This window comes from Carcharodon carcharias, chromosome 19 (assembly GCF_017639515.1).
Source record: "Carcharodon carcharias isolate sCarCar2 chromosome 19, sCarCar2.pri, whole genome shotgun sequence".
In the NCBI taxonomy this organism is placed as follows: domain Eukaryota; kingdom Metazoa; phylum Chordata; class Chondrichthyes; order Lamniformes; family Lamnidae; genus Carcharodon; species Carcharodon carcharias.
In genome coordinates, this window is record NC_054485.1 from 110,379,652 (window position 1) to 110,394,571 (window position 14,920).

Genomic DNA, 14,920 nt, shown 5'->3' on the forward strand with positions numbered 1-14,920 from the left:
TCCCCCCACACAGCCTGTCCTCACTGTAATCTCACTCTCCATCATCCTTGCAGCACCATCTCCCCACACAGCCTGTCCTCACTGTAATCTCACTCTCCCTCTGTCCTGCAGCACCATCTCCCCACACAGCCTGTCCTCACTGTAATCTCACTCTCCCTCTGCCCTGCAGCATCATCTCCCCACACAGCCTGTCCTCACTGTAATCTCACTCTCCCTCTGTCCTGCAGCACCATCTCCCCACACAGCCTGTCCTCACTCCAATCTCACTCTCCCTCTGCCCTGCAGCACCATCTCCCCACACAGCCTGTCCTCACTGTAATCTCACTCTCCCTCTGTCCTGCAGCATCATCTCCCCACACAGCCTGTCCTCACTGTAATCTCACTCTCCCTCTGTCCTGCAGCACCATCTCCCCACACAGACTGTCCTCACTGTAATCTCACTCTCTCTCTGTCCTGCAGCATCATCTCCCCACACAGCCTGTCCTCACTGTAATCTCACTCTGCCTCTGTCCTGCAGCACCATCTCCCCACACAGCCTGTCCTCACTGTAATCTCACTCTGCCTCTGTCCTGCAGCACCATCTCCCCACACAGCCTGTCCTCACTGTAATCTCACTCTCCCTCTGCCCTGCAGCACCATCTCCCCACACAGCCTGTCCTCACTGTAATCTCACTCTCCCTCTGTCCTGCAGCATCATCTCCCCACACAGCCTGTCCTCACTGTAATCTCACTCTCCCTCTGTCCTGCAGCACCATCTCCCCACACAGCCTGTCCTCACTGTAATCTCACTCTCCCTCAGCCTTGCAGCACCATCTCCCCACACAGCCTGTCCTCACTGTAATCTCACTCTCCCTCTGCCCTGCAGCACCGTCTCCCCACACAGCCTGTCCTCACTGTAATCTCACTCTCCCTCTGTCCTGCATCACCATCTCCCCACACAGCCTGTCCTCACTGTAATCTCACTCTCCCTCTGTCCTGCAGCATCATCTCCCCACACAGCCTGTCCTCACTCCAATCTCACTCTCCCTCTGCCCTGCAGCACCATCTCCCCACACAGCCTGTCCTCACTGTAATCTCACTCTCCCTCTGCCCTGCAGCATCATCTCCCCACACAGCCTGTCCTCACTCCAATCTCACTCTCACTCTGCCCTGCAGCACCATCTCCCCACACAGCCTGTCCTCACTGTATTCTCACTTTCCCTCTGTCCTGCAGCATCATCTCCCCACACAGCCTGTCCTCACTCCAATCTCACTCTCCCTCTGTCCTGCAGCATCATCTCCCCACACAGCCTGTCCTCACTGTAATCTCACTCTCCCTCTGCCCTGCAGCATCATCTCCCCACACAGCCTGTCCTCACTGTAATCTCACTCTCTCTGAGCCCTGCAGCACCATCTCCCACACAGCCTGTCCTCACTCCAATCTCACTCTCTCTCTGTCCTGCAGCATCATCAACCCACACAGCCTGTCCTCACTGTAATCTCACTCTCCCTCTGTCCTGCAGCACCATCTCCCCACACAGCCTGTCCTCACTCCAATCTCACTCTCCCTCTCTCCTGCAGCACCATCTCCCCACACAGCCTGTCCTCACTGTAATCTCACTCTCCATCATCCTTGCAGCACCATCTCCCCACACAGCCTGTCCTCACTGTAATCTCACTCTCCCTCTGTCCTGCAGCACCATCTCCCCACACAGCCTGTCCTCACTGTAATCTCACTCTCCCTCTGCCCTGCAGCATCATCTCCCCACACAGCCTATCCTCACTGTAATCTCACTCTCCCTCTGTCCTGCAGCACCATCTCCCCACACAGCCTGTCCTCACTCCAATCTCACTCTCCCTCTGCCCTGCAGCACCATCTCCCCACACAGCCTGTCCTCACTGTAATCTCACTCTCCCTCTGTCCTGCAGCATCATCTCCCCACACAGCCTGTCCTCACTGTAATCTCACTCTCCCTCTGTCCTGCAGCACCATCTCCCCACACAGCCTGTCCTCACTGTAATCTCACTCTCTCTCTGTCCTGCAGCATCATCTCCCCACACAGCCTGTCCTCACTGTAATCTCACTCTCCCTCTGTCCTGCAGCACCATCTCCCCACACAGCCTGTCCTCACTGTAATCTCACTCTGCCTCTGTCCTGCAGCACCATCTCCCCACACAGCCTGTCCTCACTGTAATCTCACTCTCCCTCTGCCCTGCAGCACCATCTCCCCACACAGCCTGTCCTCACTGTAATCTCACTCTCCCTCTGTCCTGCAGCACCATCTCCCCACACAGCCAGTCCTCACTGTAATCTCACTCTCCCTCTGTCCTGCAGCATCATCTCCCCACACAGCCTGTCCTCACTGTAATCTCACTCTCTCTCTGTCCTGCAGCATCATCTCCCCACACAGCCTGTCCTCACTGTAATCTCACTCTCACTCTGCCCTGCAGCATCATCTCCCCACACAGCCTGTCCTCACTCCAATCTCACTCTCTCTCTGTCCTGCAGCACCATCTCCCCACACAGCCTGTCCTCACTGTAATCTCACTCTCCCTCTGTCCTGCAGCACCATCTCCCCACACAGCCTGTCCTCACTGTAATCTCACTCTCCCTCTGTCCTGCAGCACCATCTCCCCACACAGCCTGTCCTCACTGTAATCTCACTCTCCCTCATCCTTGCAGCACCATCTCCCAACACACAGCCTGTCCTCACTGTAATCTCACTCTGCCTCTATTCTGCAGCACCGTCTCCCCACACAGCCTGTCCTCACTGTAATCTCACTCTCTCTCAGCCCTGCAGCACCATCTCCCCACACAGCCTGTCCTCACTCCAATCTCACTCTCTCTCTGTCCTGCAGCATCATCTCCCCACACAGCCTGTCCTCACTGTAATCTCACTCTCCCTCATCCTTGCAGCACCATCTCCCCACACAGCCTGTCCTCACTGTAATCTCACACTCCCTCTGCCCTGCAGCATCATCTCCCCACACAGCCTGTCCTCACTGTAATCTCACTCTCCCTCTGCCCTGCAGCATCATCTCCCCACACAGCCTGTCCTCATTGTAATCTCACTCTCCCTCAGCCCTGCAGCACCATCTCCCCATACAGCCTGTCCTCACTGTAATCTCACTCTCCCTCTGCCCTGCAGCACCATCTCCCCACGCAGCCTGTCCTCACTTTAATCTCACTCTCTCTCTGTCCTGCAGCACCATCTCCCCACACAGCCTGTCCTCACTGTAATCTCACTCTCCCTCTGCCCTGCAGCACCATCTCCCCACACAGCCTGTCCTCACTGTAATCTCACTCTCCCTCTGCCCTGCAGCATCATCTCCCCACACAGCCTGTCCTCACTGTAATCTCACTCTCCCTCTGTCTTGCAGCATCATCTCCCCACACAGCCTGTCCTCACTGTAATCTCACTCTCTCTCTGCCCTGCAGCACCATCTCCCCACACAGCCTGTCCTCACTCCAATCTCACTCTCCCTCTGCCCTGCAGCACCATCTCCCCACACAGCCTGTCCTCACTGTAATCTCACTCTCCCTCTGTCCTGCAGCACCATCTCCCCACACAGCCTGTCCTCACTGTAATCTCACTCTCCCTCTGTCCTGCAGCATCATCTCCCCACACAGCCTGTCCTCACTGTAATCTCACTCTCCCTCTGCCCTGCAGCACCATCTCCCCACACAGCCTGTCCTCACTGTAATCTCACTCTCCCTCTGTCCTGCAGCACCATCTCCCCACACAGCCTGTCCTCACTGTAATCTCACTCTCCCTCTGTCCTGCAGCATCATCGCCCCACACAGCCTGTCCTCACTGTAATCTCACTCTCTCTCTGTCCTGCAGCATCATCTCCCCACACAGCCTGTCCTCACTGTAATCTCACTCTCACTCTGCCCTGCAGCATCATCTCCCCACACAGCCTGTCCTCACTCCAATCTCACTCTCTCTCTGTCCTGCAGCACCATCTCCCCACACAGCCTGTCCTCACTGTAATCTCACTCTCCCTCTGTCCTGCAGCACCATCTCCCCACACAGCCTGTCCTCACTGTAATCTGACTCTCCCTCTGTCCTGCAGCACCATCTCCCCACACAGCCTGTCCTCACTGTAATCTCACTCTCCCTCATCCTTGCAGCACCATCTCCCCACACAGCCTGTCCTCACTGTAATCTCACTCTCCCTCTGTCCTGCAGCACCATCTCCCCACACAGCCTGTCCTCACTGTAATCTCACTCTCCCTCTGTCCTGCAGCACCATCTCCCCACACAGCCTGTCCTCACTGTAATCTCACTCTCCCTCATCCTTGCAGCACCATCTCCCCACACAGCCTGTCCTCACTGTAATCTCACTCTGCCTCTGTCGTGCAGCACCATCTCCCCACACAGCCTGTTCTCACTGTAATCTCAATCTGCCTTTGTCCTGCAGCACCATCTCCCCACACAGCGTGTCCTCACTGTAATCTCACTCTGCCTCTGTCCTCCAGCACCATCTCCCCACACAGCCTGTCCTCACTCCAATCTCACTCTCCCTCAGCCCTGCAGCACCATCTCCCCACACAGCCTGTCCTCACTGTAATCTCACTCTCCCTCTGTCCTGCAGCATCATCTCCCCACACACCCTGTCCTCACTGTAATCTCACTCTCCCTCTGCCCTGCAGCATCATCTCCCCACACAGCCTGTCCTCACTCCAATCTCACTCTCCCTCTGTCCTGCAGCACCGTCTCCCCACACAGCCTGTCCTCACTGTAATCTCACTCTCCCTCTGCCCTGCAGCACCATCTCCCCACACAGCCTGAACTCACTGTAATCTCACTCTCCCTCTGTCCTGCAGCATCATCTCCCCACACAGCCTGTCCTCACTGTAATCTCACTCTCCCTCTGTCCTGCAGCAGCATCTCCCCACACAGCCTGTCCTCACTGTAATCTCACTCTCCCTCTGCCCTGCAGCATCATCTCCCCACACAGCCTGTCCTCACTCCAATCTCACTCTCTCTCTGTCCTGCAGCACCATCTCCCCACACAGCCTGTCCTCACTGTAATCTCACTCTCCCTCTGCCCTGCAGCATCATCTCCCCACACAGCCTGTCCTCACTGTAATCTCACTCTCCCTCTGTCCTGCAGCATCATCTCCCCACACAGCCTGTCCTCACTGTAATCTCACTCTCCCTCTGTCCTGCAGCACCATCTCCCCACACAGCCTGTCCTCACTGTAATCTCACTCTCTCTCTGCCCTGCAGCACCATCTCCCCACACAGCCTGTCCTCACTGTAATCTCACTCTCCCTCTGCCCTGCAGCACCATCTCCCCACACAGCCTGTCCTCACTGTAATCTCACTCTCCCTCTGTCCTGCAGCATCATCTCCCCACACAGCCTGTCCTCACTGTAATCTCACTCTCCCTCATCCTTGCAGCACCATCTCCCCACACAGCCTGTCCTCACTGTAATCTCACTCTCCCTCATCCTTGCAGCACCATCTCCCCACACAGCCTGTCCTCACTGTAATCTCACTCTCCCTCTGTCCTGCAGCACCATCTCCCCACACAGCCTGTCCTCACTGTAATCTCACTCTCCCTCTGTCCTGCAGCACCATCTCCCCACACAGCCTGTCCTCACTGTAATCTCACTCTCCCTCATCCTTGCAGCACCATCTCCCCACACAGCCTGTCCTCACTGTAATCTCACTCTGCCTCTGTCGTGCAGCACCATCTCCCCACACAGCCTGTTCTCACTGTAATCTCAATCTGCCTCTGTCCTGCAGCACCATCTCCCCACACAGCGTGTCCTCACTGTAATCTCACTCTGCCTCTGTCCTCCAGCACCATCTCCCCACACAGCCTGTCCTCACTCCAATCTCACTCTCCCTCAGCCCTGCAGCACCATCTCCCCACACAGCCTGTCCTCACTGTAATCTCACTCTCCCTCTGTCCTGCAGCATCATCTCCCCACACACCCTGTCCTCACTGTAATCTCACTCTCCCTCTGCCCTGCAGCATCATCTCCCCACACAGCCTGTCCTCACTCCAATCTCACTCTCCCTCTGTCCTGCAGCACCGTCTCCCCACACAGCCTGTCCTCACTGTAATCTCACTCTCCCTCTGCCCTGCAGCACCATCTCCCCACACAGCCTGAACTCACTGTAATCTCACTCTCCCTCTGTCCTGCAGCATCATCTCCCCACACAGCCTGTCCTCACTGTAATCTCACTCTCCCTCTGTCCTGCAGCAGCATCTCCCCACACAGCCTGTCCTCACTGTAATCTCACTCTCCCTCTGCCCTGCAGCATCATCTCCCCACACAGCCTGTCCTCACTCCAATCTCACTCTCTCTCTGTCCTGCAGCACCATCTCCCCACACAGCCTGTCCTCACTGTAATCTCACTCTCCCTCTGCCCTGCAGCATCATCTCCCCACACAGCCTGTCCTCACTGTAATCTCACTCTCCCTCTGTCCTGCAGCATCATCTCCCCTCACAGCCTGTCCTCACTGTAATCTCACTCTCCCTCTGTCCTGCAGCACCATCTCCCCACACAGCCTGTCCTCACTGTAATCTCACTCTCTCTCTGCCCTGCAGCACCATCTCCCCACACAGCCTGTCCTCACTGTAATCTCACTCTCCCTCTGCCCTGCAGCACCATCTCCCCACACAGCCTGTCCTCACTGTAATCTCACTCTCCCTCTGTCCTGCAGCATCATCTCCCCACACAGCCTGTCCTCACTGTAATCTCACTCTCCCTCATCCTTGCAGCACCATCTCCCCACACAGCCTGTCCTCACTGTAATCTCACTCTCCCTCTGTCCTGCAGCACCATCTCCCCACACAGCCTATCCTCACTGTAATCTCACTCTCCCTCTGTCCTGCAGCACCATCTCCCCACACAGCCTGTCCTCACTGTAATCTCACTCTCTCTCAGCCCTGCAGCATCATCTCCCCACACAGCTTGTCCTCACTGTAATCTCACTCTCCCTCTGTCCTGCAGCATCATCTCCCCACACAGCCTGTCCTCACTGTAATCTCACTCTCCCTCTGTCCTGCAGCACCATCTCCCCACACAGCCTGTCCTCACTGTAATCTCACTCTCCCTCAGCCTTGCAGCACCATCTCCCCACACAGCCTGTCCTCACTGTAATCTCACTCTCCCTCTGCCCTGCAGCACCGTCTCCCCACACAGCCTGTCCTCACTCCAATCTCACTCTCCCTCTGCCCTGCAGCACCATCTCCCCACACAGCCTGTCCTCACTCCAATCTCACTCTCTCTCTGTCCTGCAGCATCATCAACCCACACAGCCTGTCCTCACTGTAATCTCACTCTCCCTCTGTCCTGCAGCACCATCTCCCCACAAAGCCTGTCCTCACTCCAATCTCACTCTCCCTCTGTCCTGCAGCACCATCTCCCCACACAGCCTGTCCTCACTGTAATCTCACTCTCCCTCATCCTTGCAGCACCATCTCCCCACACAGCCTGTCCTCACTGTAATCTCACTCTCCCTCTGTCCTGCAGCACCATCTCCCCACACAGCCTGTCCTCACTGTAATCTCACTCTCCCTCTGCCCTGCAGCATCATCTCCCCACACAGCCTGTCCTCACTGTAATCTCACTCTCCCTCTGTCCTGCAGCACCATCTCCCCACACAGCCTGTCCTCACTCCAATCTCACTCTCCCTCTGCCCTGCAGCACCATCTCCCCACACAGCCTGTCCTCACTGTAATCTCACTCTCCCTCTGTCCTGCAGCATCATCTCCCCACACAGCCTGTCCTCACTGTAATCTCACTCTCCCTCTGTCCTGCAGCACCATCTCCCCACACAGCCTGTCCTCACTGTAATCTCACTCTCTCTCTGTCCTGCAGCATCATCTCCCCACACAGCCTGTCCTCACTGTAATCTCACTCTCCCTCTGTCCTGCAGCACCATCTCCCCACACAGCCTGTCCTCACTGTAATCTCACTCTGCCTCTGTCCTGCAGCACCATCTCCCCACACAGCATGTCCTCACTGTAATCTCACTCTCCCTCTGCCCTGCAGCACCATCTCCCCACACAGCCTGTCCTCACTGTAATCTCACTCTCCCTCTGTCCTGCAGCACCATCTCCCCACACAGCCTGTCCTCACTGTAATCTCACTCTCCCTCTGTCCTGCAGCATCATCTCCCCACACAGCCTGTCCTCACTGTAATCTCACTCTCCCTCTGCCCTGCAGCATCATCTCCCCACACAGCCTGTCCTCACTGTAATCTCACTCTCCCTCAGCCCTGCAGCATCATCTCCCCACACAGCCTGTCCTCACTGTAATCTCACTCTCCCTCAGCCCTGCAGCACCATCTCCCCACACAGCCTGTCCTCACTCCAATCTCACTCTCCCTCTGTCCTGCAGCACCATCTCCCCACACAGCCTGTCCTCACTGTAATCTCACTCTCCCTCTGTCCTGCAGCACCATCACCCCACACAGCCTGTCCTCACTGTAATCTCACTCTCCCTCTGTCCTGCAGCATCATCTCCCCACACAGCCTGTCCTCACTGTAATCTCACTCTCTCTCTGTCCTGCAGCACCATCTCCCCACACAGCCTGTCCTCACTGTAATCTCACTCTCCCTCAGCCCTGCAGCACCATCTCCCCACACAGCCTGTCCTCACTGTAATCTCACTCTCCCTCTGTCCTGCAGCATCATCTCCCCACACAGCCTGTCCTCACTGTAATCTCACTCTCCCTCTGTCCTGCAGCACCATCTCCCCACACAGCCTGTCCTCACTTCAATCTCACTCTCTCTCTGTCCTGCAGCATCATCTCCCCACACAGCCTGTCCTCACTGTAATCTCACTCTGCCTCTGTCCTGCAGCACCATCTCCCCACACAGCCTGTCCTCACTGTAATCTCACTCTCCCTCTGTCCTGCAGCACCATCTCCCCACACAGCCTGTCCTCACTGTAATCTCACTCTCCCTCATCCTTGCAGCACCATCTCCCCACACAGCCTGTCCTCACTGTAATCTCACTCTCCCTCATCCTTGCAGCACCATCTCCCCACACAGCCTGTCCTCACTGTAATCTCACTCTGCCTCTGTCCTGCAGCACCATCTCCCCACACAGCCCCTCCTCACTGTAATCTCACTCTCCCTCTGTCCTGCAGCATCATCTCCCCACACATCCTGTCCTCACTGTAATCTCACTCTCCCTCTGTCCTGCAGCACCATCTCCCCACACAGCCTGTCCTCACTGTAATCTGACTCTGCCTCTGTCCTGCAGCACCATCTCCCCACACAGCCTGTCCTCACTGTAATCTCACTCTCCCTCTGTCCTGCAGCATCATCTCCCCACACAGCCTGTCCTCACTGTAATCTCACTCTCACTCAGCCTTGCAGCATCATCTCCCCACACAGCCTGTCCTCACTGTAATCTCACTCTCCCTCTGCCCTGCAGCATCATCTCCCCACACAGCCTGTCCTCACTCCAATCTCACTCTCCCTCTGCCCTGCAGCACCATCTCCCCACACAGCCTGTCCTCACTGTAATCTCACTCTCCCTCTGTCCTGCAGCATCATCTCCCCACACAGCCTGTCCTCACTGTAATCTCACTCTCCCTCATCCTTGCAGCATCATCTCCCCACACAGCCTGTCCTCACTCCAATCTCACTCTCCCTCTGTCCTGCAGCACCATCTCCCCACACAGCCTGTCCTCACTGTAATCTCACTCTCCCTCAGCCCTGCAGCATCATCTCCCCACACAGCCTGTCCTCACTGTAATCTCACTCTCCCTCAGCCCTGCAGCACCATCTCCCCACACAGGTTGTCCTCACTCCAATCTCACTCTCCCTCTGTCCTGCAGCACCATCTCCCCACGCAGCCTGTCCTCACTGTAATCTCACTCTCCCTCTGTCCTGCAGCATCATCTCCCCACACAGCCTGTCCTCACTGTAATCTCACTCTCCCTCATCCTTGCAGCATCATCTCCCCACACAGCCTGTCCTCACTGTAATCTCACTCTCCCTCTGTCCTGCAGCACCATCTCCCCACACAGCCTGTCCTCACTGTACTCTCACTCTCCCTCAGCCCTGCAGCACCATCTCCCCACACAGCCTGTCCTCACTGTAATCTCACTCTCCCTCTGTCCTGCAGCATCATCTCCCCACACAGCCTGTCCTCACTGTAATCTCACTCTCCCTCTGCCCTGCAGCATCATCTCCCCACACAGCCTGTCCTCACTGTAATCTCACTCTCCCTCTGTCCTGCAGCATCATCTCCCCACACAGCCTGTCCTCACTGTAATCTCACTCTCCCTCTGCCCTGCAGCATCATCTCCCCACACAGCCTGTCCTCACTGTAATCTCACTCTCCCTCAGCCCTGCAGCATCATCTCCCCACACAGCCTGTCCTCACTGTAATCTCACTCTCCCTCAGCCCTGCGGCACCATCTCCCCACACAGCCTGTCCTCACTCCAATCTCACTCTCCCTCTGTCCTGCAGCACCATCTCCCCACACAGCCTGTCCTCACTGTGATCTCACTCTCCCTCTGTCCTGCAGCATCATCTCCCCACACAGCCTGTCCTCACTGTAATCTCACTCTCTCTCTGTCCTGCAGCACCATCTCCCCACACAGCCTGTCCTCACTGTAATCTCACTCTCCCTCAGCCCTGCAGCACCATCTCCCCACACAGTCTGTCCTCACTGTAATCTCAGTCTCCCTCTGTCCTGCAGCATCATCTCCCCACACAGCCTGTCCTCACTGTAATCTCACTCTCCCTCTGTCCTGCAGCATCATCTCCCCACACAGCCTGTCCTCACTGTAATCTCACTCTCCCTCTGTCCTGCAGCATCATCTCCCCACACAGCCTGTCCTCACTGTAATCTCACTCTCCCTCTGCCCTGCAGCATCATCTCCCCACACAGCCTGTCCTCACTCCAATCTCAGTCTCACTCTGCCCTGCAGCACCCTCTCCCCACACAGCCTGTCCTCACTGTAATCTCACTCTCCCTCTGTCCTGCAGCACCATCTCCCCACACAGCCTGTCCTCACTGTAATCTCACTCTCTCTCTGCCCTGCAGCACCATCTCCCCACACAGCCTGTCCTCACTCCAATCTCACTCTCACTCTGCCCTGCAGCACCATCTCCCCACACAGCCTGTCCTCACTCCAGTCTCACTCTCCCTCCATTCTGCATCACCTTTTCCCCCAAACTGTCTCACTCCAGGAAAAACTCAGCAGATCTGACAGCATCTGCGGAGAGGGATACAGTTAACGTTTCAAGTCCGTATGATTCTTCATCAGAACTAAGGAAAAATAGAAGAGAGGTGAAATATAAGCTGGTTTAAGGGAAGGTCGGGCAAGTAGAGCTGGATAGAGGGCCAGTGATAGGTGGAGATAACCAAAAGATGTCACAGACAAAAGGACAAAGAGGTGTTGACGGTGGTGATATTAGCTAAGAAATGTGCTAATAGGTGACCTTAAGGGTAGAAAGCAGGATGAGCAAGGGACAGATAACCCTAATGGGGGTGGGGAAGGGATCGAAATAGGCTAAAAGGTAGAGATAAAGCAACGGATGGAAATACATTTAAAAATAATGGAAATAGGTGGGAAAAGAAAAATATATAAAAATTATTGGAAAAAAGGGGGATTGGAAAGGGGGTGGTGATGGAGGAGAGAGTTCATGACCTAAGGTTGTTGAACTCAATATTCAGACCAGAAGGCTGTAAAGTACCTAGTTGGAAGGTGAGGTGCTGTTCCTCCAGTTTGCATCACCATCTCCCCTCGGTGCCGCTCACTCACTACGCACGGTACATGAGACCTCAATACCCGCCTGGTCATCTTAGAGCTTCCTCATTGGATGAACTCACGTTACATCTCAATTAGTTTGATGAATCAACACCTTCCACACCCAGGGCATGCAGGATAACAGAGGTTTTCCAGTATATTTATAAATTAATCCAAATATATTTCTATTTATATTCAGGGGAAGGGGCAAGAGAGAGAATAATTTTGATAGCTCTTGCAGAGTGCCAGCATGCTAACGATGGGCTGAGTGGCCTGTGTCATTTTACAGCACTTTTCACAAAATCCCAAAACACTTCACACTCACCGAAGACCCTTTGTTTGAAGTGTAGTCACTGTTGCAATGTCGGGAATGCAGCAGCACAAGCAAGCTCCCACAAACAGCGATGCGGTAATAACCAGGTTATCCGTTCTTGCAATGCTGCTTGAGAGAAATATTGCTCTAGACCCTGGGCAGAACTCCCCTGCCCATCTTGGAAATAGGGCCCTGGGATCATTCACACCCACCTCAGACGGCAGACAGAGCCTCAGTTTTCAAGCATTTTATTTTTGAAAAATATACTTTATTCATAAAATTTCTGGAAGAACACTACAAAACATTTCAAAATCACCATCACAGAAAGTACATTCAGATTCAACTTTTACACATGAATCACGAGGTGCTTCAATACAATTGTGAATATTACAGTCATTTCAATATGGTCATTACAGACAATCAGACAATGATATTGGAGTTATCAATGTACATCCTGTTGCACTCTGAGCTGCTTCAGTACAATTATAATACAATTGGTATTCAAAGCATACATCCATTGCGAGCTGTACAGCCCGAAGGGTCTATACCTCTCCCAGCCCCTCGGTGCACCGTGGCTGAAAGGTCTTAGACAGTGACCTTTCCCCATTGCGCCTTTGCAGTGGCTGCCCCAAGCTTTAGTGCGTCCCTCAGCACGTAGTCCTGGACCTTGGAATGTGCCAGTCTGCAACACTCGCTCGGGGACAACTTTTTGCGCTGGAAGACCAACAAGTTTCGGGCAGACCAAAGAGCGTCTTTCACCGAGTTGATGATCCTCCAGCTGCAGTTGATGTTTGTCTCGGTGTGTGTCCCTGGGAACAGCCCGTAGAGCACAGAGTCCTCTGCCACAGCACTGCTCGGGATGGACCTCGACAGAAACCACTGCATCTCTCTCCAGACCTTCTTTGCAAAGGCACAATCTACAAGGAGGTGAACAACAGTCTCGTCCCCACCACAGCCACCACGAGGGCAACGTGCAGAGGGGGTGAGACTCCTGGCGTGTAGGAAGGATCTTACAGGGAGGGCCTTTCTCACCACCAGCCAAGCTACATCTTGGTGCTTGTTGGAAAGTTCTGGCGATGAGGCATTCTGCCAAATGACTTTGACAGTCGCTCGGAGAACCATCCCACAGGATCCACCGCCTCCTTAATCCGAGAGCTGGCAACTCTGACAAGTGCAGCACTCCTTCAGTACGGCATTGGGGAGTGCTAGCTGTTAGGATTTGAATGCACAATCTTCTGAGTCAGAGCCATCAACTGAACTGCAGTCAAGCTGAGGGGCAATAGGGACATCGCAGTGCCATGCATCTCTGGGATATAGGGAGGGAAAAATATGAGCGATGCTTTCCCTATTCCTGATCACTATTCAATGAATTGTGCTGGAAAGTGCAAGAGCAGTGCTGAGGATTGGATCAGTCTGTGCTGAAATGACCTTCCCTAACATTAGGGTCGACTGCTAAGAATCAGTAGGATCACAAATGAAGAGCAGTCATTTGGATTAGGTCAGCGATGCACCCCAGTAAGAACCACAGCCTTCAAGAGAGGAGAGAGGATAAATATCTAGTAGTGATTTCCAAACTCATTGTAACAGGAATTGCTGGCAGTGGTGGCTTAGCTGGTAGCACTCTCGCCTCTGAGTCAGAAGGTTGTGGGTTCAAATCCCACCACTCCACAGTCTCAGAGCACTCAGTCTCAACTGACACACCCAGTACAGTCCGATGGGAGTGCTGCACTGTCAGATGTGCCGTCTTTTGAACTATCAAACCAAGGCCACCCCCCCATCTGATTTCAAAAATCGATCCCGTGGGAACATTCACGTGCAGGCAGGAATTATTCTCCTGGTCAAAATCCATCTTTCTCCTGCGTCACCAGCCACAAGAGATTAACTGATCTTTTATCCCCTGGGTGTTTGCAGTCAGATCAGCTGCCGCCAATAAATAACTGGCTGTAAAGTGCTCTGGGGTGGCCTGAGGTGGTTGGACGCACTGTATAAATACAAACCCTTCTTATCTTGTTCCCTTTTTCAATCTCGGGGGCATCCTGCAACATGAGCACTGGCCCTTCTCCTGTGGGATGGGGGTTAACCTCTCGACAGTAGCCGATTTGTGATTCTGAACCACTTCGTTTTTGTTTTTGGTTTGGATTTCAACGCGACAGGGGAAGACCCTGGTGATCTCGTGCCCGGACGACCTCCCCAAATGCAAAGCCGCCCGGGACGCCGGCGTCCCCATCGTGAACGCAGAATTCGTCCTGACCGGGATTCTCCAGCAGACGGTGGACTTGGTGAGCTACCGGCTGGACGGGAACGCCGACGCCAGGCCAGAGGAGAAAGGCAAAAAGCGGAGTTCCACTGCAGCAGCAAAGCAGCCTGCCGGAGGCAAGAGGAAGAAACGCTGACTGTTTTTTAAAAACAGGTGTACGAATTTTATTGAGCTTGTAAATCCACAATGTATTAAAGAAATAGATGAAACTTAATGCATTGTTTTCATTCCCTGTAATCAGGTGTGAAGTTGAAAGGAAATAAATATGTTGTAAATGATGGATACCTTATACTTGCCACAGAGGGAGTGCAGCAGATGTTCACCAGGCTGATTCTGATGGTGGGATTGTTATATGAGGACAGGTTGAGGAGACAGGGCCTGTATTCTCTAGAGTTTAGAAGAATGAGAGGTGACCTCATTGAAACTTACAAAATTCTTACAGGGCTCAACAGGATTGATACAGGAAGGATGTTTCCCCCGACCGGGAGTGGAGTGAGAGTGGGGCATTGTCTAGAACCAGGGGACACAGTCTCAGAATAAGAAGCAGGCCATTTAGGACTGAGATGAAGAGGAATTTCTTCACTCAGAGATTGGTGAATCTCTACCCCGAGGGCTGTGGAGGCTCAGT

At 54.2% G+C, this 14,920-nt stretch overlaps 1 protein-coding gene across 1 annotated transcript in view; it reads left to right on the forward strand.

Annotated features, from left to right (window-relative positions):
• mdc1 (mediator of DNA damage checkpoint 1) overlaps positions 1-14,619 on the forward strand; it is a 77,459-nt gene extending 62,840 nt beyond the window's left edge. Inside the window, exon 17 of the mRNA XM_041213008.1 lies at positions 14,189-14,619. Within this exon, the coding sequence (XP_041068942.1) occupies positions 14,189-14,428 (240 nt within the window). The 3' untranslated portion in view covers positions 14,429-14,619. The remainder of the gene's footprint in view (positions 1-14,188) is intronic.
• The last annotated feature ends 301 nt before the right edge of the window (positions 14,620-14,920 follow it).